Source organism: Aethalodelphis obliquidens, unplaced genomic scaffold, assembly GCF_003676395.1.
Source record: "Aethalodelphis obliquidens isolate GAN/ISIS:26980383/991018 unplaced genomic scaffold, ASM367639v1 scaffold56, whole genome shotgun sequence".
Classification (NCBI taxonomy): Eukaryota; Metazoa; Chordata; class Mammalia; order Artiodactyla; family Delphinidae; genus Aethalodelphis; species Aethalodelphis obliquidens.
The window spans coordinates 9976444-10002501 of NW_020838000.1; the positions used below are offsets into that span (position 1 = coordinate 9976444).

Below are 26058 nucleotides of genomic sequence, written 5' to 3' on the forward strand. Positions count from 1 at the left end.
ATTCTTTGTGTCCACAGCCCTTAGAGTGTCTGGCATAAAACAGGTGCTCAGAAGAGGCTGATGGATCAGGAAAGAGGTTAGAAAGCATTCAAAGCTCTCTGCACTTTCAGGATTCATACCTATGATGGAAGGAGGTGAAATCTATCTGGCTCTGCACCCCGACCCCTCATAGTTACATCTTAATACCATGAAACTTCCCCATTGGGTATACAAGGCCCAAGGTTGGTATTGGCCTGTTACAGACTGAATGTATGTGTCCCTCCCAAATTCACATGGCAAAGCCCTATCTCCCAGCGTATATTGTATTTGGAGATGGGGCCTCTGAGGAAGTAATTAAGGATACATGAGGTCATAAGGGGGGAGCCTTGATCTGACAGACTCAGTGCCCTTAGAAGAGGAAGAGACCCTAGGACCCCCTCTCTGTCCTGTGGGGACACAGGGAGAGGTGGCTGTGTGCAAGTCAGGAAGAGAAGTCTCACCAAAAACCAAATTGGCCAGAAACTTGTTCTTGGGCTTCTACCCTCCAGGACTGTGAGAAAATAAATTTAATGTGGGTTAAGCCGCCCAACATGCAGTATTTTCTTATGACCACTGAGCTGACTACAACATGGCCCAACAGCCAAGAACGAAGACACCAGACTCTGAGCTTTAAAGTTTGAGTGACAAAGCTGCCGCCTATGCCTAAGCTGAGGGATCACCCTCACAGAGCCAGTATTTTCTATGTCCAAGTAGATAAGATCCTCCACCCTGAGGAGAGAAGAGAGAGCCCGTGGGGAGACCAAGAGACAAAGGTGCAGGTAGATCCCTGAGAAGGACCTCGTGTCCACCTTTACATCTTCGGGGTTAATTCCTGGAAGAAGAGGATCCCGTGCTTGTTGTTTGGGAATCAGAGAGCAGGGGGCATGTTGCCCACCTCCCATCTGGCTGCCCTGGGAGTTCAGGAACCCCCTGACCACCTTCGGTCCCGGGAGACCCTGGGGACCCAGGCAGAAGGTCATGGGGGCCCTGGGGATCCAGGCAGAAGGTGGTGGGTGCAGTTCCATGGAGACCCCTAGCCCATCAGCACACCAGCGTGTGCTGTGCTATGGGGGCCAGGAGAAGATGTGGGACTTCAGCAGATGCCACGTGGAAGGTGCAGGCCACTGGGGACAGCGTGCCAGCCCCACATCAGAGGCCACAGCCAGTGAAAGTGCATCGTGGTGAACACCGATGCAGGACAGCTACAGCCCGAGGTGGGGCACTCCCTCCCCACCCACCTCCCCGACAGAAGCCTGGAGCTCAAAGTCAACCCCGGGGGGACGGGAGGGTGGACAAGCATGGATGACAGATTTAAAGATGAGATGACTAAGCTATCACTGAATTTGTCTAATTTGTCTGGAAGGTTTCTGCCATTAGGAAGCAGGGGTCAAGACAGAAATTGCCTAAGTCCAGTTAGTAGAAAATAAAAAGAAATGTTTTTTGCGTATCTAAGCTCATGGTTTATCACATGTCAGCTGTGAGAGTTGCACACCCTCGGGCAGACCCTTGGAAGTCCTGTTTGTGTCTAATGCCTTCACTTCGTGTCCCTGGACTAGGCATTTGGAAACAACTTGGGTAACTGCTTGGCACTGGGCAGGTCAGCTGTGGCAGATTCCTTATCCCACGGGCTTTTCTTACAACATGACATTGACATTGACACCCCTGAGAGGTGGGTCCATGTCTCCTTCCTGTGGACCTGGGTTGGCCTGTGACTTTGGAGGAAGTGACCTTAGGTGACTTCTGAGACTTAGTTATAAAAGGGGATGCATGCTCTAAGACATCACAGTAAGTGAGAGAAGACACATAAAGGTTAACCATTGTACGATTCCATTGATATGAAACACCCAGATTTGATCAATCCATAGAGACAGACAGTAGATTGGGCATTGCCAGAGGCTGGGGAAAGGGGACAGCTGGAGACACTAAGGAAGGGATTTTCCTTTGGAATCATGGAAATGTTTTGGAACTAAAAAGAGGTGGTGGTTGCCCAATATTGTGACTGTACTGAATGCTACTGAATTGTTCACTTTGAAATGGTTCATTTTATGTTATATGAGTTTCACCTCAATAGATTATTTTTTTAATCGGTCGGGGGATACAGCTTGGTTTGCCTGGCTCCTTTTGGGTACTTGCTCTCCGAACCCTATGCCGGGGTGTAGGAAACCCCAACTAACCTGCCTTCAGTGACTTCAAGGAGAGAATGGGGAAGAAGCTCCCGCTGGGTCCCAGCGACGGCCAGCGTCAAACTCCAGGGGATTCCTGCCCGGAGCTGTTGAGTCATTTCCAGCCAGTCTAGTCTAGTAAAGGATAGTCCTGCGGAGGCCCCAGACACCACGGAGCAGAGACAGCCAACGCCAATGCTCTCTTTCAGAATTCACAACCCAGAGTCCATGCTCTTAATAAAAACAGCTGTTTCACGCCTTTAAGTTTGGGTGGTTTGTTATAAAGCAGAAGGTATCTAGAACTTTGACTTAAATAGAATAGTTGTCCAAAAACCAAACACATGAGAAGCAAACCATAAAGTTGGACATATTTTGAGACTTATGGTGTCCTAGCATTCACCCGGCTGAATTCTTCCTTTTTACCAAGAAAGCACCCCAGGCAGGGAAACTCCAGTGTTACCTGGTTAGACAGAGCTGGATTGAGGCCCCAGACAAGGTGCTTCCACTTTCCACTCCAGTATCTGGAAGCTTCGCTGGACTCCATCCATATAACATTGTAAGAATAATAACACCTACAGCTGCGTGTCTGGCACTTTCCGAATGTTTTTCCTATATTAGCTCATTCAAACCTCACAACAACCCTATAAGGTAAGTACCGTTACTATCCCCAATTTACTGATTAAGTAACTTGCTAGGAAACTAGGAGAACCGGGATTAGCCCAGGCAGTCTGGTGCTGAGTCCACCCTGAGGAAGTAAAAGCAAAGCAGGCTGAGTGAAGGAGCCTCACCTGATGGGGCTGATGGGGGACAGGAGGGCCTTCCTCTCTCGCTCCGGCAAAGGCTCCCAGTGGAAATCCAGCTTCCAGTCCAATACCCCGCGCTGCAGGTCCTTGGAGGGGTAATACTGGAAAGTCTTCCAGTCAATCACGTCTAGGACTGGAGACACCACCCTGCTCCTGGAAAGAATCGTGGAATCAGATTAGGGATACACACCCTCCACTTGCTGGGGGACAGAAACATAATCCAGACACGTGCTGCCCAATAGGGCAGCTACCAGCCACACGCGGTTACCGGGCACCTAAAATAGCATCTGTCCGAACTGAGATGTGGTGTAAGTGTAAAATATGCCCTGGATTTAGAAGACTTAGTTTGAAAAAAAAAGATGTACAAATCGCAGATTGCATATTGAAATGATAATATTCTGGACATATTGGGTTTACTAAAATATTTTGTTAAAATTAATGTCATCTGTCTCTTTTTCTTTTGTAATGAGACTACTAGAAATGTTTAAATTATATCTGTGGCTCATGTTCTATTTCTACTGAACAGTACTCTCCTAGAAAATATATTTTTCCATAAGGAATCGGGGGCCTATTTCATTAAAAAGCATGCCTGCCCCTTTCTTTAAAAACCTCTCAGGATAGGGCTTCCCTGGTGGCGCAGCGGTTGAGAGTCCGCCTGCCGAGGCAGGGGGCACTGGTTCGTGCCCCGGTCCAGGAAGATCCCACATGCCGCGGAGCGGCTGGGCCCGTGAGCCATGGCCGCTGAGCCTGCACATCCGGAGCCTGTGCTCCGCAACGGGAGAGGCCGCGGCAGTGAGAGGCCGGCGTACCGCAAAACAAAAACAGAAACAAAAAACTCTCAGGATAAAACTGAGACACAGGGGAATAGGGACCTAGGCTCAGCTCTGCCGCTAATGTGCTGTATGATCTTGAGATAGCTGTTGCACCTCTCTGGGCCTCAGCTTCCTCATTCATAAAATGGGAGGCTGAACTACTTCTCACAAAGGTCTTTCTCAGCTGTAATGCTCTAGGACTGTGGCTCTTGACTTCTTTGGGGGTCTTTGATCTCTTTGAGAATCAGGGGAAATCTATGGACCCCTCCCCAGAAAATAATCATATGCACATATACAAAATATCGTGCATAGCTGCAGAGGGTTCACGGGCCCCTGCTCTAGGGTCTAGTTCTTGTTCCTCCCTGGATCATACAACTTCATTGGCTTGAGGAATCAGGATTGTCAAGCCCCCAAAGGGTCCTCATTGTTAAAGTGTGTGTATGTATGAGTATGTGGTGTCTGTCAGCAAAGTCGTGAGTCTAGGTTGATTCGCTCATTTACCGTTGCTGTTGGTAATTGTATTTTATCCGAATTTTTTTGCACAGCCTGGGATTACGTGACCTCAGAGAGGGTAATGTGGGAAATTGGTACAGGTTGGAAACTCTGCCTTTTAATTAAACAAGTAATCACTTAGGTGTAGCAGGAGCTGCCCTCTACCTAGTCAGTATCTCACTCACATTTTTTTTCTGACCTCTCATAATAGTTTCTTCTAAAATCCGTACCATGCAATGAATCAGGCCTGAACTCAGGGGTGCTGGAAGTTACCAGTCTAAGAAAAGGAAGATTCCTGGAAAAGAGATGCCAGCCATGCTGTTCGTACTCCCATCAATTTCCATCCACCTCAGAGACAGACAGGGCTGGCACGAGCCCAGCGCTTATGCAGAGGGCCAGGGTGGTCCTGGGATTCAATGATCTGCTTTAATCTGTGGCCTCAAGTGACTGGCCTTGGCATGAAGAGTCATGGGGTTTATATTTACAGCAAGGATCTTGATATGCTTGTCCTGCGCTTTTCACATTGTTCCCTCTGGAAGGTAAGGGGAACTTAATCTCTCTGGCCTCCACTATTTTGGGGCACCTCGCGTTGACCTAAGAAACGTGAGAAGCAAGGTCAAGGAGGAAAGGGGGGCACCGTCCCAAGTCTCCGCTTACTGTGGAATGAGCTGAGCCATCGAGATGTATTTGGCTACTGGCAAAGCATTTTGTGGAATTTCAGAATCGAGGCAGGGAAGCTGTGTGGCTGAATTCTAAAGAACCCCATCTAGTTTGTGCCATCTCAGTAATGGTAACAGGACAAGAAAGGAAACTGCATTCAAGCGTCCACACAATCAATTCATCCCAGACCTTTGAGCTGTGTCCTTCTTGATAAAAGGTGTACATCCCTTTTCATCAGAAAACGATCACCCTAAAATTCATCAAATTTCTCTTTTTACTCTGTCTTGCTGGAGGCTCAGTCATACGTAAAGCTCACTTCTAATAACTGTATTATCCCCGATTTCTTTCTTTTCTTTTTAAACTTAAATTTGCCAGATTCCCTGTATGTTTTGTTTTTTTTTAAATAAATTTATTTATTTATTTATTTTTGGCTGTGTTGGGTCTTTGTTGCTGCGCCCGGGCTTTCTCTAGTTGGGGTGAGCAGGGGCTACTCTTCGTTGCAGTGCGCAGGCTTCTCATTGTGGTGGCTTCTCTTGTTGCGGAGCACGGGCTCTAGGCATGCGGGCTTCAGTAGTTGTGGCGTGCAGGCTTGGTAGCTGTGGCTTGGGGGCTCTAGAGAGCAAGCTCAGTAGTTGTGGCGCACGGGCTTAGTTACCCCACAACATGTGGGATCTTCCCAGACCCGGGCTCAAACCCGTGTCCCTGCATTGGCAGGCGGGTTCTTAACCACTGCACCACCAGGGAAGTCCCTATCCCCAATTTCTAACACTATCTTTTCCTTTCTGAAATCTCCTTTCCCTTCTATTTTAGCCAGATACATAAGTGATTCATCATAAGCCTCCTTGAGTACATTTCGGATAGAGATAAAGAATAAAGTGTCAATGAATGAAGTGAAAGATGTTTCCTTGTTTTGGTTTTCATTCCCATGGACCATAGCGGCTGCCCAACCAGGGCTGAATTAGGAAGTAACTACAGTCTAGGGACTCGAAAAAAGGTGGTTAGAAAAAAAATCTTATATTTAGCTTTGTGTTTCGAATCTACAGATGTAGCTGGTGCTCCTGGACTTCACTTAAAACAAAATAGCAAAGCTTCCCTGTCTGACTTGGAAGGAGCTAGGAGAGGGCTCACTCCATCATCCTGTCACTTGTGAGCTGAGTTTTAACTCTCAGGCAGACACGAGATCGATCCTCTCTTAAGCCTTTCTAAGCTCCAGGAGGTCAAGTGTTTGGGTTTCAATGGAGTCATCAACAAACACCAGCTAACTGACATACGTGAGGTCAACCAAGGCGCCACTGTCCAGAGAGCCAAAAGCTACCTGCAGTTGCAAACTTCCCAACCAAACTTTTTACCGCAAGGAAGAATGAACCCTAGTTCATCTCACCCACTCTTTATTTTCCCCAGGCCTGGATGTTCCTCCAGCTCTACAACGTATAAAGTCATTTTGGAAGTTCACGCAAATTCTCCGTGTTTGTGAGAAATATCTTATACTGAGAAGCAGAAAGGTCTGAATTCCCTCTTCCCAGAGCTCTGCCGCTCAGGTGCGACCCCAAGACTGACGCTGGCCCTTCCAGGACTCTGCCTGCTGAGGGGAGTGGAGAAGGATGGAGGCTGGAGAGTTTCCTGTGGGCATCGGACAGGAGGAAGGCTGCTCCCTCTGCAGGGCTGGAGGCATCTTGATCCCCTCGCTGCTCTTCAACACACACACACAAACGCACGCATGTACACACGCACACACACATGCACACACGCACGCACGCGCACACACACACACACAGGATTCCTCAGACTGCCTTCCATCATTTACGCCCTCGAACGGAGGTGCTCTGTTCCCTGCCCCACCTTGCTTCTCCCTGTGGAGCAGGCCCAGCCCCGGCTGAGAACTAGGTAACCTTAAGAACTAGGTGTTGCTAGGACAGGAGCCCAGACCAGTCTTCGAGTGGGAAACAGCTCTTGAGCCTCTTGACAGCCTCTGGAGCCAGGAATACCTCTAAGAGGGTGTTGCCCATTTCCCCTTGGAAATTCTCCTTTTTCTCTGGCCATGACTCTTACTCCTTGGCGTGGGCCCTAGAGCTGGTAGTCAGCACAGGCAGTGATGGGTGGGTGTTCTCTGAGCGGCTGAGGCTGTGGACTGTTTCCCCCTCTCCCACCTCCTGCTCTGCAGCCCCTGGGGGTGAGTTACCTGTCACCAGCTATTCTGGCCAGGAGGGGCTCCAGCCAGCCCGGATGGCACTCGCAGTGGGCGTCCATGAAGACCAGCACGTCCCCGGTGGCCCTGGCGGCGCCCAGCATCCGGGCCCTGGCGGCGCCCAGCCTCCTGTTGCTCCTGAGCAGCTTCACCCCCTCCAGCCGGGCCACATACTCGCTGAGAGCCGACTTGAGCTGTCCTGGAAGCAACAGGACAGTGGGGTCACGGATGCCACAGCCCGCGAGATTGCCATGACCCTCGCTAGGAACATTGTCAACAGGTCTATCTTGGGAGCCGTGGTGAGCACGAGTCCCGAGCAGCACGTACATGGTGGTGGTTGTGAAGGTGTAAAATGCTTCGTTAGTTTCGGTGGGTCAGGATTCTCTCCACTAAACACCAAAAGAAATGGTGTCGTAAAACTAAGAGAGGAGAGAACCCGCTCACATTCTCTAAATGCAGCAATGAGGTTGAAGCAGATACTGCTGGTGCCCTACTCAGAAGCCCTGAGACCCCTTTTACTGATCTGGTTTGCTTTGCATGTGCCCAGCTGCTGTGGGCTGGCTGCTAACGGCAATCAGCAGCCTTCCCTGGAGATGTGCCCTAGAGTATGGGAACCACCTGTCCTGCAAGTGGCAGGGAGTCATGCAGAATGATACCCCTCACCCCAGGTGCCAGAGTCAATGACCGGCCATTGCCGGGGTACCAAGCCCGCTCCCTTGCCTCAAGGCAAGACAGATGCTGAGGTGCAGTTTACACTGCAGAGCTCCCCTTGGGATCAGGCTGTGGCTGAACTTCGTCTGGCACCACATCTAAGTTCAGCTCCTTCCTCTGCCTCTCCGGCTTTCCCCACTCCCCTACAGTGTTCCCCGGAGGGCACCGCCCCCGCCAAATCACATGCACATGAGGCCCCATCTCAGGCTCTGCTTCTAGGGTACCTGAGCTAAGACAGAGTGGTCAAGGAAGTCAAAGACAGAGGGTCCATTTCATATGACTGCCAGTAGGTCATTGGTGGCCCTGGCCAAAGCGGTCTCACTGCAGTGGTAGCGGTGACTGGGCAAAATGCAGTGGGTCGAAGAGAAAATGGGAGGTAGGAAATTGAGACCAAAAGTCTAATCGTTCTTTTAGGAATGACAATCTATAGAGTTGACAGGATGAGACAAGCTTGTTAGGCTTTGTATTCAAGATCAGAAATGCTATGTGTATGGGCATGCTGAGTACACCCAGATAAGCAAACTAGTGGAGATGGAAAGAACAATGTATAGTCGTTCCTCAGTATCCGGGTGAGGGGATTGGTTCCAGGACCGGCCCCCATAGATACCAAAATCTGCAGATGTTCAAGTGCCTTATATAAAAGGACAGCGTAGTCAGCCCTTTGTGTCTGAGGGTTCTGCATCTGAGGATTCAACGAGGAGAATACGTCTTTGGTATTCACAGAGAAGGAGTGCCCCTGGGGCTCTTCACTAATGAGTTACCTGCGCCTGCATCCCATCTGCAGGTCTGCTTTGGGGAACCTTGCCTGCACAGGTTCCAAACCCCAGTCTGTGCACGGGAACCCCCCAGGGTCCAGGCCCTCCCCAGGGAACCTGGAGGAAGCCCGCGGGCACCTTGCTGGCTAAGGTCGTCCACCAGGATGATCTCCTTCAGGTAGGCCCTGGGCACTGTGTCCAGGATGCTATGCACGGTTCTCAGGAGGGTGGACCAGGCCTCATCGTGGAAACAGAGGATGACGCTGGCTGTGGGCAGGCTGTCTCCGGGATGCTGCTGCAGACACCTGCAGGGAAGAGAAGCAGGGCGCTGAGGGGAAGGGCAGGCCCTGGCTGGGGCTTCTTCAGCCAATGGCTCTCCTCCCAACTCACCGGCTCTCTCCGGGTTTTCTCAGAATTTCCACATAAACAGAACCCATTACACCCTGACAGAAGTGCTGTCCACTATCTCCCAGGACTCGGGTTCCGAGAGCTTCTTTACAGTGTTAACCCATGCCTCTCCCATAGCAGTTGAGAGGTATTACCACCATTCTCAGCAGATGACTGTCCTAATCTGTAAAGTGGGAATGAATGACAATATCACCAACCTCTTAGAGCTGTTGTGAGGCTTAAACAGGACGAGGTACATAGTAAGTGTCCTGTGAACATGAAAGATCGTCGGTTTAGGAGTAGGGACACTATTTTCTTTATTTTTCTATTTCTATAATCTAGTACAGCATCTGACACATAATACATGTTAATCAACATTTCAATCTATGCGTGTCCTTTGCCCTAAGGTGGGTCTCTTGTAGGCAGCATACTGTAGGGTTTTTTTTTTTTTTTTTTTTTTTTTTTCCTTTCTTTTCCCCTTGTGTTTTTTTTTTTTTTTTACCATTGTTTTTTTTTTTTTTTTTTTTTTTTTTTTTTGTAATCCTATCTGCCTCTGTGTGTTTTTTTTTTTTTCGAGACTGTGTCATTTTTTTTTTTTTAATTTATTGTTGCTGTGTTGGGTCTTCGTTTCTGTGCGAGGGCTTTCTCTAGTTGTGCCAAGCGGGGGCCCCTCTTCATCGCGGTGTGTGGGCCTCTCACTATCGCGGCCTCTCTTGTTGCGGAGCACAGGCTCCAGATGCGCAGGCTCAGTAGTTGTGGCTCAGAGGCCCAGCTGCTCTGCGGCATGTGCGATCCTCCCAGACCAGGGCTCGAACCCGTGTCCCCTGCATTAGCAGGCAGATTCTCAACCACTGCACCACCAGGGAAGCCCGACTCTGCGTCTTTTGATTGGAGTGTTTAATCCATTGGCATTTAAGGTAATTATTCATAGATATGTATTTATTGCCAATTTTAACCTTGTTTTCCCATTGATTTTAAATTTCTTCTTTGTCCCTTTCTTTTTCTTTTTCCTTTTCTGGTTTGATGATTTTCTTTGTATTATGCTCATGTTCTTTTCTTTTTGGTTTTTGTGACTCTATTGTATATTTTTGATTTGTGGTTATCCTGTTTTTCAAGTATGTTAACTCATCTTCCTATATCTAATTGCTTTAGACTGGTAGTCATATAGACTCAAACACATTCTAGAAAAAAAAATCTATATTTCTTTGCTCTCCTCCTTCATATTTTATGATTTTGATGATTTTATGATTTTCCATCTTCATTTTCATTCTTTTGCTGTTCATTGTGGTTATGATCGCTTTAACAGAAAATTTTTTAAAAATCTGTGTACTGGCTTATTTAAATGATTTACTTTCCAACTGTGATTTTCTCTTTCCTATAGATTCTTACTTCTTTTCTATTTAGAGAAGACCTTTCAATATTTCCTTTAGGATAGGTTTAGTATTGCTGTATTCTTTTAGCTTTTACTTGCCTGAGAAATTCTTTCTCTCTCTTTCTATTCTAAATGATAATATTGCTGGGAGGAGTATCCTAGGTTGCAGATTTTTCCCCTTGGGGACTCTGAATATACCTTGTCATTCCTTCTGGCCTGAACGTTTCTGTAGAGAAATCAGCTGACAGCCTTACGGGGGTTCCCTTGTAAGGAACTCTTTGTTTTTCTCTTTCTACCTTGAGAATCCTCTCTTTATCTTTTAACCTGTGGGGCGGTGTGGTGCGTGGTGTGGCCTCTGCCCAGAGGCTGTCAGGTCCCACTTTCCTCTCCAGGTGAATGGGATGCTCTATATTTGTTGTGCATCGGGTCTGTTGAGAGCTCTGAGCGAATCCACAGTGGAATGAATTCTAATAACACTCTGGTCCATGGAGCAGTGTGTGGTTCACATTGTCCACAAAAGGCACTTTCCTAAAATGCACTTCCAGAGTGCTCCTTTCTAGGCTGCAGCTGCTGAAACCACTGGTCCCTCCTCAGAGGAGTATTTGCATTTGAATTGGGGCTGTCCCAAGGACCTCAAACTTCCAGCATCTAAAGGCATCTGTGCTGGTGGGACTGCACACAGAGGGATGATCAGAGGAGGCTGGCCCTGCTCGGGGGAGATGCCACCTGAAGGGTCAGCCCGAGCTGCTCACCAGCTGGACATCCCTCTGCCGGGTGCGTCCCAGCCAAAGCTGGAACTCTCAACACTCTGGAAACCTGCCCGTGACTCTCTGGGCAAAATCCTATGTGGTGGGGGATTGATACTAGGTAAGTGCTTTAACTTAATGGTAAAACAGAAATCTTAGATAATTAAACAAAAAAGCGCATGAACATCTCATAAGGTAGCTGTGACAACTGTCTTATTGTTTCTGTATTTATACACTATTTCTTTTCATAAAGTATTTAAAGTCACTCTCAAGAAATATGTACCATAAAGTAATGGTAAAAGAAAAAATAAGGCTGAAAAGTCAAGAGTAGGGAAGTAGAAGTAAGAGTGTGCGGACAAAGAATGTCGCCTGCTATTCCAGTAAAAAGAAAAGAACGTTGTAGCCATCAAGCCAAGAGCCAGTGCATCCCTCACCCACAATGCACCCTGAGGGGATTCAGGATGCAGAAAAAGAGGATACTTAAGATACTTATCTAAGGAATAATTTCAATGAGCCCAGACTTTTGCATCTTCCCTTACGTAGAAAAGCACTAAAATCATTAACTTGAGATATCTGTGTTTTGTGATTAGCAGTTATCTTTTGATGTTCAGCTCCATGGTTTGTCTGTTTATTTGTTTGTTTTCAGCAAAACCTCCTATATATCCTCCCCTACCTCTTTGGAGCAGTTCCTCAGAGCTATTTGAGAGTCTGTCTCCCTGGCTATGGTCCTCAGTAAGGTTCCCAAATAAAACATAACTGGCAACTCTTAGGTTGTGCATTTTTCTTTAGCTGACAAGTAGAAAGTCAACATCTGGAGAAAGAACATACATTCATAGGTCAAAAGGGCCTTGGTATTTCTAGAGAGAATCTAAAATTTGACTCTGAGCTTCCTGGTAGCCAAAGTAAAATGGGAGGTTTATTCTGCAATAGAATTATTACCATCAGAAAAGTTACATACCAGATATTTTAGGGAAAGCAATGTTCTTTCTAGACTGTTTTTTTTTTTTTTTACAATTTATAACTTTTTCATTTGAAATCATTTAAGACTCAAAAGAAGTTGCAAAAATAGTACAGACAGTTCCCGTGTTATCTTCACCCAGCTTTGCCAAATGATCCACAATGATCCAAACCAGGAATCTGACAGTGTTCAATACTATTAACTCAAATACAGACCTCATTTAGATTTCACTAGTTTTTACACCTAGCACTAATTTCTAAAAGAAATTCCTATGGACTTTAGAAAGAATTCCCTCAAGAGATGACAGTGTCCTTAGAAGCATCCCTAAGATGAATAAAATAATGAACTATACTATACATGAACCTTTACAGCTTGATTTCAGGGATGGTCAAATAACACATCCAAAGTGGAACCAGTTCCCATGACGTTTTGGGAGGATAACGGAGAGGCCCCAGCGCACGCTGCGCTCTCAGCTGAGTCTTCGACCCCCTCTACCCTCCCTCTCTCCCACCCCGCAGCCCCTCCTCCCACCCCAGGCCCTGGTGGGGCTTTCCTCCTGCAGTCTATCTGAGTTCGAGAAGTTCCACTCTGCCCCCAGAACTGCTCTAAATCTGCTCACAAACAAACAGGTTCCAATTTTCCTTTGTGTGTTCTCCATTTCCTGTGTGGTTGTACGTATTGGCAGATCCAGGGGTTCTAGAGATGGGGACCTCCAATGGCTGTTGAAAAGAAATCTTGCCTCAGTGGACTCAGTGAGTACAGAAAACCCCAAAAACATTACTTGGGCGATTGCTCGGAGGCTGGCTGTCTTCCAAGTCAGACAGGAGAGGAGTCTGGGGACAAGGAGGTCTGCAGATGGGACGCCCATGGGTGCAGATTCAGAGGAAATGAAGTTCATCACCTCAGGGCAGAACACAGCCATACCTTCCCCGGGGCCTGGCCCCTTCTCCACCCCAATCTACAGAATATGTGTACAGGAAACAACACTTCTGTGTGTGTGTGTCTGTGCGTCTTTGTCTGTGTGCACCCATGTGTCCTTGTAGAATGGTGGTCAAAAGAGCTTGGACTTGGAATCAGACAAATTTTGATTTGACTATCCCCCCTGCTGCTCCCTGAGTTTCTCTGGGTAATATACTCAATATTTAACTCTCCTCAAGTCAGGAGACGGGGGAGCTTCCTGCCGGGCTACAGAGCTGGGGACCCCGGGCAACCGACTTTCTCTCCTTGGCCTCACAGGACATTCCCTGCAGAGATGATTCAGCTGTGGAGGCGGGAGCCCCGCTACTTCCTAGCTGTGTAAACGACCCTGGACAAGTAACGTGGCTTCCTGGGGCCTTGGTTTCTGCAGGCGGGTGACAGTAGCCCCCGTGTTGCAGGGCTGCTGTGAAGATGAGATGGCTTTTTCACGAAGCACTAAGAATGGTGCTGGCACTGAGCACTGTGTAAGTATTTGCTGCCATGATCAGAGTATGTATTATCACTGCAGGATGGATCACGAAGGCTCTTCCAGCCTTGAAATTCTGTGTTCCTGACTCTTCTATGCATAGGAGAGGGGGAAGAGAAGAGGACAAACCAGGGGAGCAGGGGTTTCAAAGAGAATCTCAGAGGACTCCTCTCCTCTCCCTCCACTAGGGTTCTCTAGGTTTTATGCATAGATAGAACTGTGTTCTCTCTTCCTGGTGAGAGAGGTGGGTGAAGAGATGACAGGCAAGGCTGGGATGAGCTCAATAGGCTGCAAGGACTTTGAAAGGCAAATGGGCTTCTGGAAGCTCTTCCAAGGCCAAGGGCGGTACCTCCCTGAGCTGCAGAGGCAGGTGTCCTGGCACCAGCTCCGAGAGGACCCTTCACCTGCCCCGTGGAAAGATGCTCACATGGCCTCCAAGACATAAACAGGTGGTGCTGGAACACCTCTTCAGGCAACCACAGAACTGCCCGGAGCCGTGAACTGGAAATAGCCGTGGCGGTACCGTGGTCTTTCAGGGCCGAGCGCCGTGGGCTCCTGCGGGAAGGCCAGTGCTCTCATCGTAGTCTGAGCGCGGTGCTAAGTATCAGCAACAGAGGGTGGTGAGGCCTGTATCTCGGGGCCAGGGAGATGCTCTTCAGAGGAACCAGGATTGATTCTTTTGTTTCTGGGGGGCGGGGTGAGGAGGCGCAGGGGCCTGTGGGCAGGGCAGGCTGTGTAGAGCCCCGTGGAAGGAAGGGCTCTGGATACGTGCCTGGGCTTCTGCGGTCGGTGGTCAGCAGCCCGTGGGCAGCACCGGGTCTCGTAGGGATGGGCAGACGGGCCCATGTGGTAGCATAGTGTGGAGAAGGGGGGTGTGGCATGCGATACCCTGGGAGCTCAAACACCGTGACAGTTCAGGGCATCTTAGGAAGAGTCCATATGTGTCATCAAGCTTTGGCATTGAGTTCAAATCCTGGATCTGTCCTCGTGTGACTCGGACAAGCGACATAAGCTCTCTGATAACCATCTTTCCTTTCAACAATTTCCAGATCCGCAGAACCAGTCACATCTGTAGTAATCAATTGTTATTTTTTGAAATACTTTTGATTCCAGTATGTCCTTTTTGAGCATGCATTTTACTTAACCTCAGTATTTTTCATTTGTGAAATGGATTTGTTGGAAGGATCAAATGAGTTAATTCATACAAAGTACTTAGAGCAGTACCTTACTCATAAGTAACAGTTCAATACATGCTAGTTATTATTATTTCTTGCAAGCCTCCCAAAGGCCTGAATACCTCTCTAGGCCTCAGTTTCTTCATCTGTAAAATGAGGATAAGAAGTAGAGTTATTTTAGAGGACTACTTAAAGATTATAAACTTCATATAAATGGAATCACATAACATGCAGCCTTTTGTGTCTGGCTTCTTTCACTTAATATAATGTTTTCAAGGTTCATCGTGTTGAAGCATGTATCAGTACTTCATTCCTTTTTACTGATGAATAATGTTCCATTGTTTGAATAGACTGTATTTTTATTTATCCATTCATCAGTTGACGGACATTTGAGTATTTCCAGTTTTGGCTATTATGAGTAATGCTGCTGTGAACATTCATGTATAAGTTTTTGTGTGAACATATGTTTTCAATTCTCTTGGGTATAGAGCTAGGACTGGCATTGCCGAGTCATGTGGTAAATCTGTGTTTAATATTTTGAGGAACTGCCAAACTGTCTTCCAAAGCAGCTGCACCATTCTACGTTCCACCAACAACTTCTTCACATCCCTGTCAACACTTGTTATTGTCTGGGTTTTTCTTTAGCCATTCCAGTGTGGGTGAAATGGTACCTCACTGTGATTTTGATTTGCATTTCCCTACTGACTAATGATTTGAGGATCATTTCATGTGCTTTTTGGCTATTTTCTATGTATTCTTTGGAGAAATGTCTATTCTAATCCTTTGCCTATTTTTAAGTTGGATATCTTTTTATTGTTATTGTAAGGGTTCTTTATATATTCTGATATAAATCCCTAATCAGATATATGATTTGCAAATATTTTCTACCATTTCTGGGATTGTGTCTTCACTTTCTTCAAGCACAAAATTAAAAATTTTATGACGTCCAATTTTTAAGCCACTAAATTTTGAGGTCGTGTGTATGCAGCACTAGATAATGGATACACTGTCCCATTTTAAAGATGAGGAAATTAGAGTCCAGAGAGCTTAAGTGACTTGCTTAAAGTTGCACAGCAAGTTGCTGATGGTCAGTGTGACTCTAAACCTTGTGCTCTTGACCAGTATATACATATCCCCATCTTGGACTGAAGTGCTAATAGAATGTTCTGGATTCAGAGTCATAAGGCTTGGGTTCTGATGTCCAGATCACACTGACTGTGATGGGGGGGGGCGTTATTTGAAAAACATGCAATCCATTGGTTTCAACACAAGCTCTGGACTGTCTACACTGATTCAGTAAAGTCCTCAGAAAGCAATTTACTTTGATCCCACTGTCTTGGCTGCCTTAGAAATTTGCTTCTGTGGAGTTCTGCTTGACACCATGCTCTCAGCTTTGATCAGAGAACAGTACATGAAGGCATTTCAGGACACCTGCTTGGCATTACAGTCTCTGTAACACCTGTGGAGGGGAATTGTCTCCTCCAGCACTTTCTATCCCCTCCATGCAACTTTAGGGGGAAATTCCTGGCAGATAGAAGTGCCAGGAAAAGCTTTTCCTCCTCTGAGGACCTGGCATGTTTCCTGTTCCTGAGCAACAAGGATCATGATACTTATTGAGTTTCCTTTTTCACTTTGGCTGCCAGGAAGCTCAGAGTAAGGAATTAGGATATTTAGTCATTGGTTGCTTATTTTCATTCTAATTTTCTCTTTGATCTTGATCTCCCATCTCTCCATCCAGTCATTTAACTGATATTGACTGACAACCTACTATGTGTGAGGACTGGAAGATGAATTAAGTAGATAAAATCCTTGAAGCAGAATCTGTGGTGCCCTGCCCATATCCCCTCGGGGATATCATATAATACAGCACAGCCTGACTTCCAATTGCCCGAGCGTTTTCTCTGACTGCCAGAGATGCTCTCCTTAAGCACCAGCTGCCTGAAGAGGTGGAGAGTAACCTCCCTCCACCCCTGGGAGCTGCCCTCAGTCAGTGACTAAAATGAGTTGGTGTATTAATATCCAGCAACCCAGACCCTAAGGGTGGGGGTGGGTAACAACGAGATGCTGTCTCCCAGGTTCCCCCCAGGGCTGAGCTCTAGCTGCCTGCAGAGGTAACTGCCTGCAAACCCACTTTTCATTGGCTGCTCCCTACCAGGGCTCCCAGGCATCACCTGCAAAACAACTCTTTATCCTTAGGGTCTGCTTTGGGGGAACCCAGACTCAGATAGTCTCTGATATCATGGAGTTTATATCCTATTAAACAGAAAACCGAAGAATTATTCAACAACTGAGAGGGGAGAGGTGTTCTTGGCAGAGGTCACAGCCTCTGCTAAGGCCTGGAGGTGGGAAGGGGCTTGGCCTGTACCAGGAAAGGAAGGAAAGATTTTCTAAAGTGTGCTTCCCTTTATCTTGACTAAACATGATATTAATAGCAATTTTGTATTTCATAATGTATCTTCAAATCCTTTGAGGGAATAAAGTACGTAGGTAAACAAAGAAGAGAGCAAAAGGTAAGTGGTCCACACAGGGGCCCTGGGCAAGTCGCTTCCCTCCCCTGGCGACCTGGGTTCTTTCTGTCAAGTGGGGATGTTTTTCCTGCTCTGTCTGTGCCACGGCTTTGCTGGGGGGCGTGAATGAGGCAGGGCAGAGAAACAGCTCTTGTGCATTGCGAAGCAGTGTCCAAATGTCACCAGGTACTCATGAAGCGATCCAAGAAGAAATCCTTGTTTTCATTATTAAATAATGGAGGCATTTTCTTTGTCCTTCAACCATATACCTGGTGAATATTTTACTGTCCCAGTTTGTACACATCACACAAGTATCCGAAAGCCCACCCTGACCTCATTTGTCCATCTTCTGAGTGGCAGCAGGGGGGGAAGGAAAGACCCAGGGCTTTGGAATCAAATCAATGTGGCTTTGAATCTTGGCTCTGTTATTTATTTATATCCCTTAATTAGCCAGCACAGGGAGCCTGAGACCTTTCTCCAGCCCACGGCTGCTGCCTGGATTAAAAGGGATCATTCAGGCCCAGGAGAGCCGCTCAATGAGTGCAAACTTTATGTCTTCACACTCCAAGATCAGGAGAGCCTGCGTCTGTGTTTACACAAAGGTGCACGCCCTCACTTCATGCAGCTCCAGGGTCCCCCGTGAACTCAGAACATGAATTTGGAGGCTGATTCTGAAGAGGATGAGTCACGGCAGTGCACCAGATGGCCTGGCTGTGACACAAACCCTCTCCTGCCCTTCCCTTGCCTGGCCAGAGTAGAAAGGTTTCTGCCGGGTTTTCTAAAGCTGGTTTGGAGTGACTGACCCCCTGCTCCTACCAAATCAGCAGAGGCCCCCCCACTGAGATGGGCTTCCCTGTCTCAGCCCTGAGCCCAGTGATGTAACAGCTGGTTACTTGTCTGCATCCCTCAGTGTACCCTGAGCTCTTTGGGGGTGGGGCTGGGGCTTGCTCACCTTCTCACTTTCAATAGTCGTTAAACAAATAATTATTCAGTGAATGAAGGTGGACACTGTTCTTGCTTTCAAGGGGTGTATAGGCTGGCTGTCTATAGACACAGGACAATAATACCAATTTCTTGCATTCTAGGAAAAACCCGAGGTTCAGCCCATTGTGTCTCTAATTGGTAGAGCTCATCTTGGGGACACCAATTTCCAGGCCAGACCTGGGGATAGAGCGGCTGGAGATACAGCCTGCAGACAATGCCTTAGAAGGATGGACAAAGGAGCTTACAGATGAGAGAGAAATGTGGAAGGGCTGGAGCCTGTAGGTGAGGCTGAGGTTGCCAGCCTGTCACTCGCCACAGTGGAGACAAGTCACACCAGGTGCGTGCAATCCCCTTCTCTTTGTGGGAGTCCTCTGAATTCTCCCAGCCTCCTTCTGAGGGGCTCCAGGCATCCTTGGCTTTGCTCTGATCCTGGCTCCCTAGTCCTGGACTAAAGATGGGTACCGACTAGGAGTCTCTGGTCTGAACACTGAAGGCTCCTGGTGCAAGAGCTCCGCCTAACAGGGACAGCTGCCCCAAGAATGGCCAGCTGCCCCAGACCGATCCTTGGTCTCAAGGTGATATTCAGACACACGGCGAGGGTCAGCAGCTGGTAGCAGGTCACAGAATGGGCAGTAAGCCAACGATGAGGCAGCAGAAGCCAAGAGGTAGCCCAGCGCTTCTCAGATATTAACAGGTACCCACATCACCCAGCATCTCCACAAATGCAGAGTTGGGGTCCAGGAGGTCTGGGGTGGGGCCTGGGAGTCTGCATCTCTAGTGAGCAAGCTCCCGGGTGATGCTGATACAGGTGGGTGCTAGACGACAGCTTGAGTAGAGGACAAGACATCAGCAGGGAAGTTGCAACAGGAGTGAGTGCCGGGCCTCCAGCTGCCAGAGGACGTCAGGAAGGCACAATCCCAGAAGCACTGTGACCCGTGAGTCCCCTTCCTGCACTGCCTGCAGTCTTCCCTGGGCAGTCCCTGCTCCTTACTTCCCTGGGAAGACTCGAAGCCACCCTGCCACCTGCAGTCACATGAGTGTCTCTGTTCCTTTTCACCTAAGAGGACCTAGATCAGTAGCTCCCGGCCTGGCTGCACACAAGAATCACTTAGAGAGCGAGTCCCGGTCAGTTGTATTTTGCTTGGTTGGTCTGCGGGTGGGGAGCCTGGCCGTGGCGATTCACAAAACGCTCACATGCAGGCAGGGCTGTGAACCGTAGGCCTCATCAGCTTACTCAAACTTTAACACGAGCATAAACCACCTGCGGATCTTGTTAAAAACAGAGTTTCTCAAGCAGTAGGTCTGAGTGGGCCTGAGACTCTGCATTTCTGATATTGCAGGTCTGAGGCCCACACTTTGAGTGGCACTGCAGTAAATAACACCAGCTTTCCCCAGTAATTAAAAAAAGATTAGATGCAGGTTGATCACTTCTGATCTAACCCCCGAGGCTGGCCCGAAGCACAAGACAGGACCCCACTGCACTGGGCACCATAAGTGCATTCGATCTCAAAGAGTCACACTCAGCTCTGTCTACACCACAACCCCACTGTGGGGGCCGGATCCAGGGTGGAGGTCCAGGGAGGCGCCGCTCCCGGCCGTGGCTACGCTGGCCTCGGGGGCTTGGTGCTTGTGGGTTCCCTTCGACACCTGGCTGGCCAAGTGCCACACATACTGGGTTGTTTTCCCTCTCTTGTTGCCGGAGGGGGATGAGCTGGGCTCCAGCCCCCAGTCTCTGCCCCAGGCTACTAACCCCTCCCCAAGGGGCATGCCCGCTCCCCCAGATTTACTGGTGATGCCCTGTCAGCTGCCTCTCCTCTCTTTTGCAGCCCAGGTGCCAAAGCCATCCTGGGGTGTCTCATCCAGGAACTGACCTGACCCTGTGGCCTGCAGCACCCCTCCTGCTTGACAGCAAAGCTCCTGCCAAAGGGGCCTCTGGGGCAGGAGGGGGGCGCGGTGAGCAGAGGAGGAGATGCTCCTTCCTACCTCCCCCTACTGGCGGGGGAGTGCCTGGTGCCTCGCAGCCCTGGTTCTCAGCCCTGGCTGCACGTTGGAACTACCAGGGGACACCCAGGCCTCACCCCAGACCAACTAAATAAGAATCCCTGAAAGTGGGACCCGCGCAGGAGTCCTTCTTATGACTTCCCAGGTAATTCCGATGTGCTGCCAAATTTGTGATGACTTAGCAGCTGGAGGGGCAGAAAATAACCCATGGGTCAGAGAAAGGACAGTGGTGTGAGGCCCACAGCTGCCCGCTCCAATCTTCCTCCATCTTTACAACTCACTCCTAGGGCCTATGCTAGAGAATACAATAAGGGCATCTTCTGTTTGGACTTGAACACTGGGTGGGGGGGGGGGGGGGGGGGGGGGGGGAATCAGCACACACTTCATCTCATTTGATCCACAACCCTACGCAAGGGTGTTATTATCATCGCCATTTTACAGTTGGAGAAACCGAGGCTCAGAGAGGTTGAATGATTACACAAGGTCACACAGTAAGGGTTGGTGTCCAGAATTCAACCCCAGGTCCACTGTTCTACGGGCGTATGATTTAGTCACAGTTGCGGGCATATAAACCAGGGAAACATGGGCCAAACGGTAAACACAAGTTATAAGTTGGCACAGGCAGGTAGCGTGCAGCCAGCTACGGCTGACCTGACATTTGCGTTTAAGTGTAAAACCCTGGGCCATGAAGGGGACTGTGTTCCTTTCTGCCTCTCTTCTCTGTTCTCCAATCCCAGAACTACCTCCTCCATGGAAACTTCCAGAACCCTACTACCTCTCCACTCACCATCTATACCAGTGGTTCCCCAAACTGTCTAGTATCAGCTTGTAAAAATTCAGATCGCTGGGTTCCAACTCAGAGCCACCGATAGTCTCTAGCGATGGAGTCTGAAAAATCTACATTTTTTTTTTTTTTTTTTTTGCGGTACGTGGGCCTCTCACTGCTGTGGCCTCTCCCGTTGCGGAGCACAGGCTCCGGACGCGCAGGCTCAGTGGCCATGGCTCACAGGCCTAGCCGCTCCGCGGCATGTGGGACCTTCCTGGACCGGGGCACGAACCCGTGTTCCCTGCATCGGCAGGCAGACTCTCAACCACTGCGCCACCAGGGAAACCCTGCAAAATCTACATTTTAAACAAACAATCTGCAGGAATCTAGCATGCACATACGTTTGGGAACCAATGATGTAGTCCCTTGCTGCTCAAAACTGTGGTCTCTGGACCATCAGTGCTGGGACCTGATAGAAATGTCGCATCTGGGGCTGCACCCCTGGCCAACTACCAACATACTCTGCATTGTCACAAGATGCCTGGGGCGATTTGCATAATGTTGAAATTTGAGAAACAGGCTCTATGCAATCTGGTGGGCATAGAGTGTCCTCAGACACAAAGGGTAGGTGCTTGAGAAATGGCTGTTCTTTTATGGGTTGTATTTGGGCCCAGTTTTAAATCTAGAAAAATGGTACAGATGAACCTATTTGCAGGACAGGAATAGAGACGGAGAAGTGGAGGACGGACATGTGGACACGGAGGGCGGGGGTGGGGGTGGGGAAGGGGAGGGTGGGATGAATTGGGAGATAAGGATTGAAATATATACACTACCATGCATAAAATAGACAGCTAGCAGGAACATGCTATAAAGCACAGGAAGCTCAGCTCGGTGCTCTGTGATGACCTAGATGGGTGGGGTGGGGGGGAGGGAGGTCCAAGAGGGAGGGGATATGTGTATACATATAGCAGATTTCTGTACAGCAGAAACTAACACAACATTGTAAAGCAATTATGCTCCAATAAAAAAAAAAATTAATAAATAGAGTGATGGGAGAAGGAGAGTCCTGGCACCCTGGAGGGAGGGTTGTGGCCTTACTTTGCAGAGAATCCCTTGTGCATCCTGGAGCCTGCCAGGAAGGGGCGGCGCCAGTGCCTGTGCGCTTCTGGGGGAGGGGAGTCTGGGGTCTCAGGCCGGGCGCACAGGCTGCAGGGACAGGCTGCGGCCAGAAGAGGGCGCCACATCCTGCCGGACAGAACCAAGCTGTGGGCGGGGAGACCTACGGGCCCGGTTAGCCTGGGACGGAGGGGTTACTGCGATGGGAAAGTCCAGGCAAACTGAAACTAGTTGGTCACTCTGGCTGGAAGAAGCACACACAGAAGTGGTGCACACATGCACATACACACGTGCACATCACACGCATGACACAGTGTACCCACACATGCACAACACTCACCCATGCACTTCACACCACAAGTACAACACAGACAACACACTTGCAAAAGTACACACGCGCCGCTTGCACAACACATTTATAACACAAGGAGCACACACCACACAATGCACATGTGCAGCACACTCACAACAAATACGCATGTACGCAGACCACACAAACACGCCGAGCAAGCCGTACATCACAGCACACACACATGCACACAAGCACAGTAGGGGTGCCCATCACGCCACGTGCACAGCATACACACATGAACCACACACACACACTACACCCGTGCCCTTCACACCACTTACACAACGCATGGGTAAAACACACAACACACACAAGCACATCATACATATCACACATGTGCACACAGTCATGACACACGTACCACAAAAACATACAGCCCAAGCACCACATGACAACACACACAGGCACAATGCCATGTGCACCACATACATGATACGTGCACGTGTCACGCAATCACGATGCATACACACATGAACATTGACACAGCAACAACACACATGCACACATGACAAGACACCACACAGCTCGCACCCATGCACATCACATCACAGCATACACAGGCACCAGGCACACGGGCACCACTAACACACTACACACAACACACATGCACAGCATCCATTTGACACACGCACAACACAATGCACCCACACTTGCACGATGCGGACACATAGAGAAACACACACTCACAGCTTTGGGAGCCAGAGACTCTTGATCAAGGCCGTGTGTCTGGTTGGTAAAACGTCCTTGCTCCAGGCCAATGAAAAGATGTATCAAAAGAATTGGAAAACGATATATTGATTCATTCAGCAACTGTTTCTTTACTGTGTGCTGGGACTACAGGTTCACTGCATGGCAAGGGAAGCAGGCACCGAATAAACGGATACATCAATGACCACTTAGCTTCGGTTGTCATGAGTGTTACGAATTAAGGCTGCAGAGAGCACAAACCTGTGATGCGGGGGCGGGGCCTGGATGGGTCTGGGAGTTGCCTGAAAAGAGCTGTTGCAGCCAAGACCTGGAGTCGGAGCATCAGAGCTGGGGCTTTGGTGACATGGGTGAGACTCTGAGGTACACAGTCTAAGGAGGCTTCACCCTCCAGGCGACTGCATCTGCACGCCCCTGAGGGCGAGTGGCTGAGTGGCCAGGCTCAGAGGAGCCCCATCAGGGATCTGAGAAGTAAGTGGTCCGGCTCTCAACTGCTGCTTCACTCCAATCCTCCCGCCCAGAGGGCTGGAGGATGGGTTTGCTTCCCGGGAAACTCGGAGCTCTGGAAAGAGCAGTGCTTATAGGGAAGGGACCTAGTCACCCAACTACCCAGCTGCCCTGCTCCTGGATGCTGGTAACCAGACCCCTCCTCTGCACCCGCCATGGTAATGGTGGGGAGGGCAGGGGGTCCAGGACGAGCCCACCGTTTCCCTGGGCATCGCCTGTATGTCATCCTACTTCCCAGCTTGCCTGGGCGGGGGCACCCTGCCAGGTCAGGCTGCATGAGTGCAGTGTTCTAGATCCTGGGTCCTGGACCTGTCCCCTTAGTTTCACCGACTAAGGAAGGGGGCGTAGAGTGGGGGGCTCAGGCAATTTGGAGCAAATCCCTGCTTTGGCACCTACTAGCTGTGTGACTGTGGGTAAGTCACTTGGCTTCTCTGTGCGTCATTTTCATACGCATAAAATAGGCATGATCGTAGTGCTAGCACCCATCCTTATAAGTTGTAAGGATTTTTGAGTCAATACATGAAAAGCTCTTTGATTAAAGTCAGGCACATGGCAAGAGCCACATAAGGTTAGCTGCAATTGTTACCTTCATCCAAAATAAAAGTAAACCCAACAATCATACTATTAAAATGTGCTGGAACTGGAAGCGTCTTGGAGAACATCCACCCTAGGCCCCTCTGGGTTATAGAGATAAAGCTGTTTGACAATCCACAGAGACAGAAGGACTAGAACCCAGGACGGGAAGAGAAGGGACAGGGAAGGGTTCCTCCTTTTCTGTCTCTAGGACGGTGGTTCTCCCCTGGAGGGCTGGTTAAAGACAGATCGCTGGACCCCACCCAGGGTTTCTGCCTCTGCATCTCTAACACGTCCTCAGGGGATGCCGCCGCTGGTCCAGGGACCACACGTGGAGAAGCGCTGCCCTGAGGCAGTGGAAGCAGAATGCAGAAAGTCTGCATCCCTGAGTATGCTGGTTGCCCTCCAGGAACGGGGAAAGGAGAAGCAAGGGCCTACTTACAGCGGATGCCGTACCTCCGGCAGCGCCCTCTGCAGGGGGATGCGGGCACTGAGCGCCTCCTCCAGGCTGAGCGAGGTCAGCGCCTCTTCTTCAGATGCCCCCGCGTCCTCCTCCTCGGCCGCCCAGTCCCTCTCGGGGGCGTCCTCGTCCGGCCTCCTGCTCAGCCGCTTGATGAGCTGGTAGCTGCCACCTCTCCTGCCCTGGCTCTGGTTCCCTCTCGCCCTGGGAGAGGCCACAGCCACCAGGAGCTGATCCTCCCGCAGCGAGATGAAGGGCGGCAGACCCTCCAGAGGGCCGTACTCTTGGTCCTCGTCCTTGGACTCCAGCACCCACTCCTGGGATTCCCCAAAGTCCAGGCGGTACCCGGCTTCGGGGCCGTGCTTGGCGACCTGAGCTGGGACAGCCTGGGGCAGGGCAGGCAGGGGAGGGTGCAGCACGGCCAGCATCAGCAACACACATCCCAGCAGCAGGAATTGCAGCCTGCAAGGTCCACGCCTGCATCGCTTCCTTACCAGCATGTGGCTGGAACTTGCCAAACGCAACAGGTCATGTTCAAATTCACTGTTTCCTCCTGCTCCGGGTTCCTCCAAGCTGGCAGCAGAACCTGGCGTCCTGGGTCCACCTGGAAGGTTTTTCTGCCGGTCACTTAACCTGCTCCTTTTTTCCCCCGCTGACATTTGCCAGCAGCGTGCGTAAGACCGGCTTCCACTTACAATCAGAAAGCCACGGACCCAAGTCCCAGCCCAGGTCCCCTCTGAGCGGACGTCTTTAATTGCCTTCCAAAAGCCCGTTCACAGGGACTTCAGACTGAACTGTTTGCGCCTCCCTCCACTCCCACCCTTTGATGCCCTTTTCCTCTTTGGGAAAAATAATGTTTCCTTTCTGCTCAGGGGTCCTAGTCCCACGTGTTTCGCTTCCCCCCCCCTTGCACGAATTGTCAGGCTGCTATGAGATGTCTGGGGGTAGCCGGTGGGTCCTCAGTCTGGCAAAGCTGACAGCCGTCCTCTTTTGGACCCTGCAAGTCGGGTCAGCTCAACAGATGTGAAGCCGGCAGCAGGCTAATTTCCTTTCACACATAGCTCCCCGCGCAGCCGGCCCGAGAAGCTCTGCCAGACGCCGCAGGCGTGCGCCTCGCTCATGGTCCTAATGCCCTCACTGTTCCCAGGCTTTGTGCAACCGGAGGAACCCGACTCCGGGGAAAACAAACGCCGTCACCGCTAGGACTAAACCCAACAGGAACACCCTAGGAGTTCTGATTCGAATCTCCTTCACAGGAAGGCTTCTTTCCCCACCCAAAGGGGCGGGAAAGAATATTCCCTCCTAATTTCCGGAAGGCTGTACCTGGGATGGAAATGCAGGGAGCTCGCTGCCTATTTGCACACTCAGCCTCCGACAGGTCTGAGGACCACCGTCCTCAACCTTCTG

The 26058-nt window shown here is 49.6% G+C and overlaps 2 protein-coding genes across 2 annotated transcripts in view; one reads left to right on the plus strand and one right to left on the minus strand.

Moving 5' to 3' along the window:
• DPH3 (diphthamide biosynthesis 3) overlaps positions 1-5081 on the plus strand; it is a 62367-nt gene extending 57286 nt beyond the window's left edge. Inside the window, exon 3 of the mRNA XM_027086565.1 lies at positions 4499-5081. Within this exon, the coding sequence (XP_026942366.1) occupies positions 4499-4717 (219 nt within the window). The 3' untranslated portion in view covers positions 4718-5081. The remainder of the gene's footprint in view (positions 1-4498) is intronic.
• The window catches only part of GALNT15 (polypeptide N-acetylgalactosaminyltransferase 15), a 39223-nt gene extending 13539 nt beyond the window's left edge, over positions 1-25684 (minus strand). Inside the window, exons 1-4 of the mRNA XM_027086562.1 lie at positions 24634-25684; positions 8737-8903; positions 7127-7331; positions 2969-3136 (exon numbers count right to left, since the gene is read on the minus strand). Of these exons, the coding sequence (XP_026942363.1) occupies positions 2969-3136; positions 7127-7331; positions 8737-8903; positions 24634-25310 (1217 nt within the window). The 5' untranslated portion in view covers positions 25311-25684. The remainder of the gene's footprint in view (positions 1-2968; positions 3137-7126; positions 7332-8736; positions 8904-24633) is intronic.
• Positions 25685-26058: the final 374 nt, after the last annotated feature.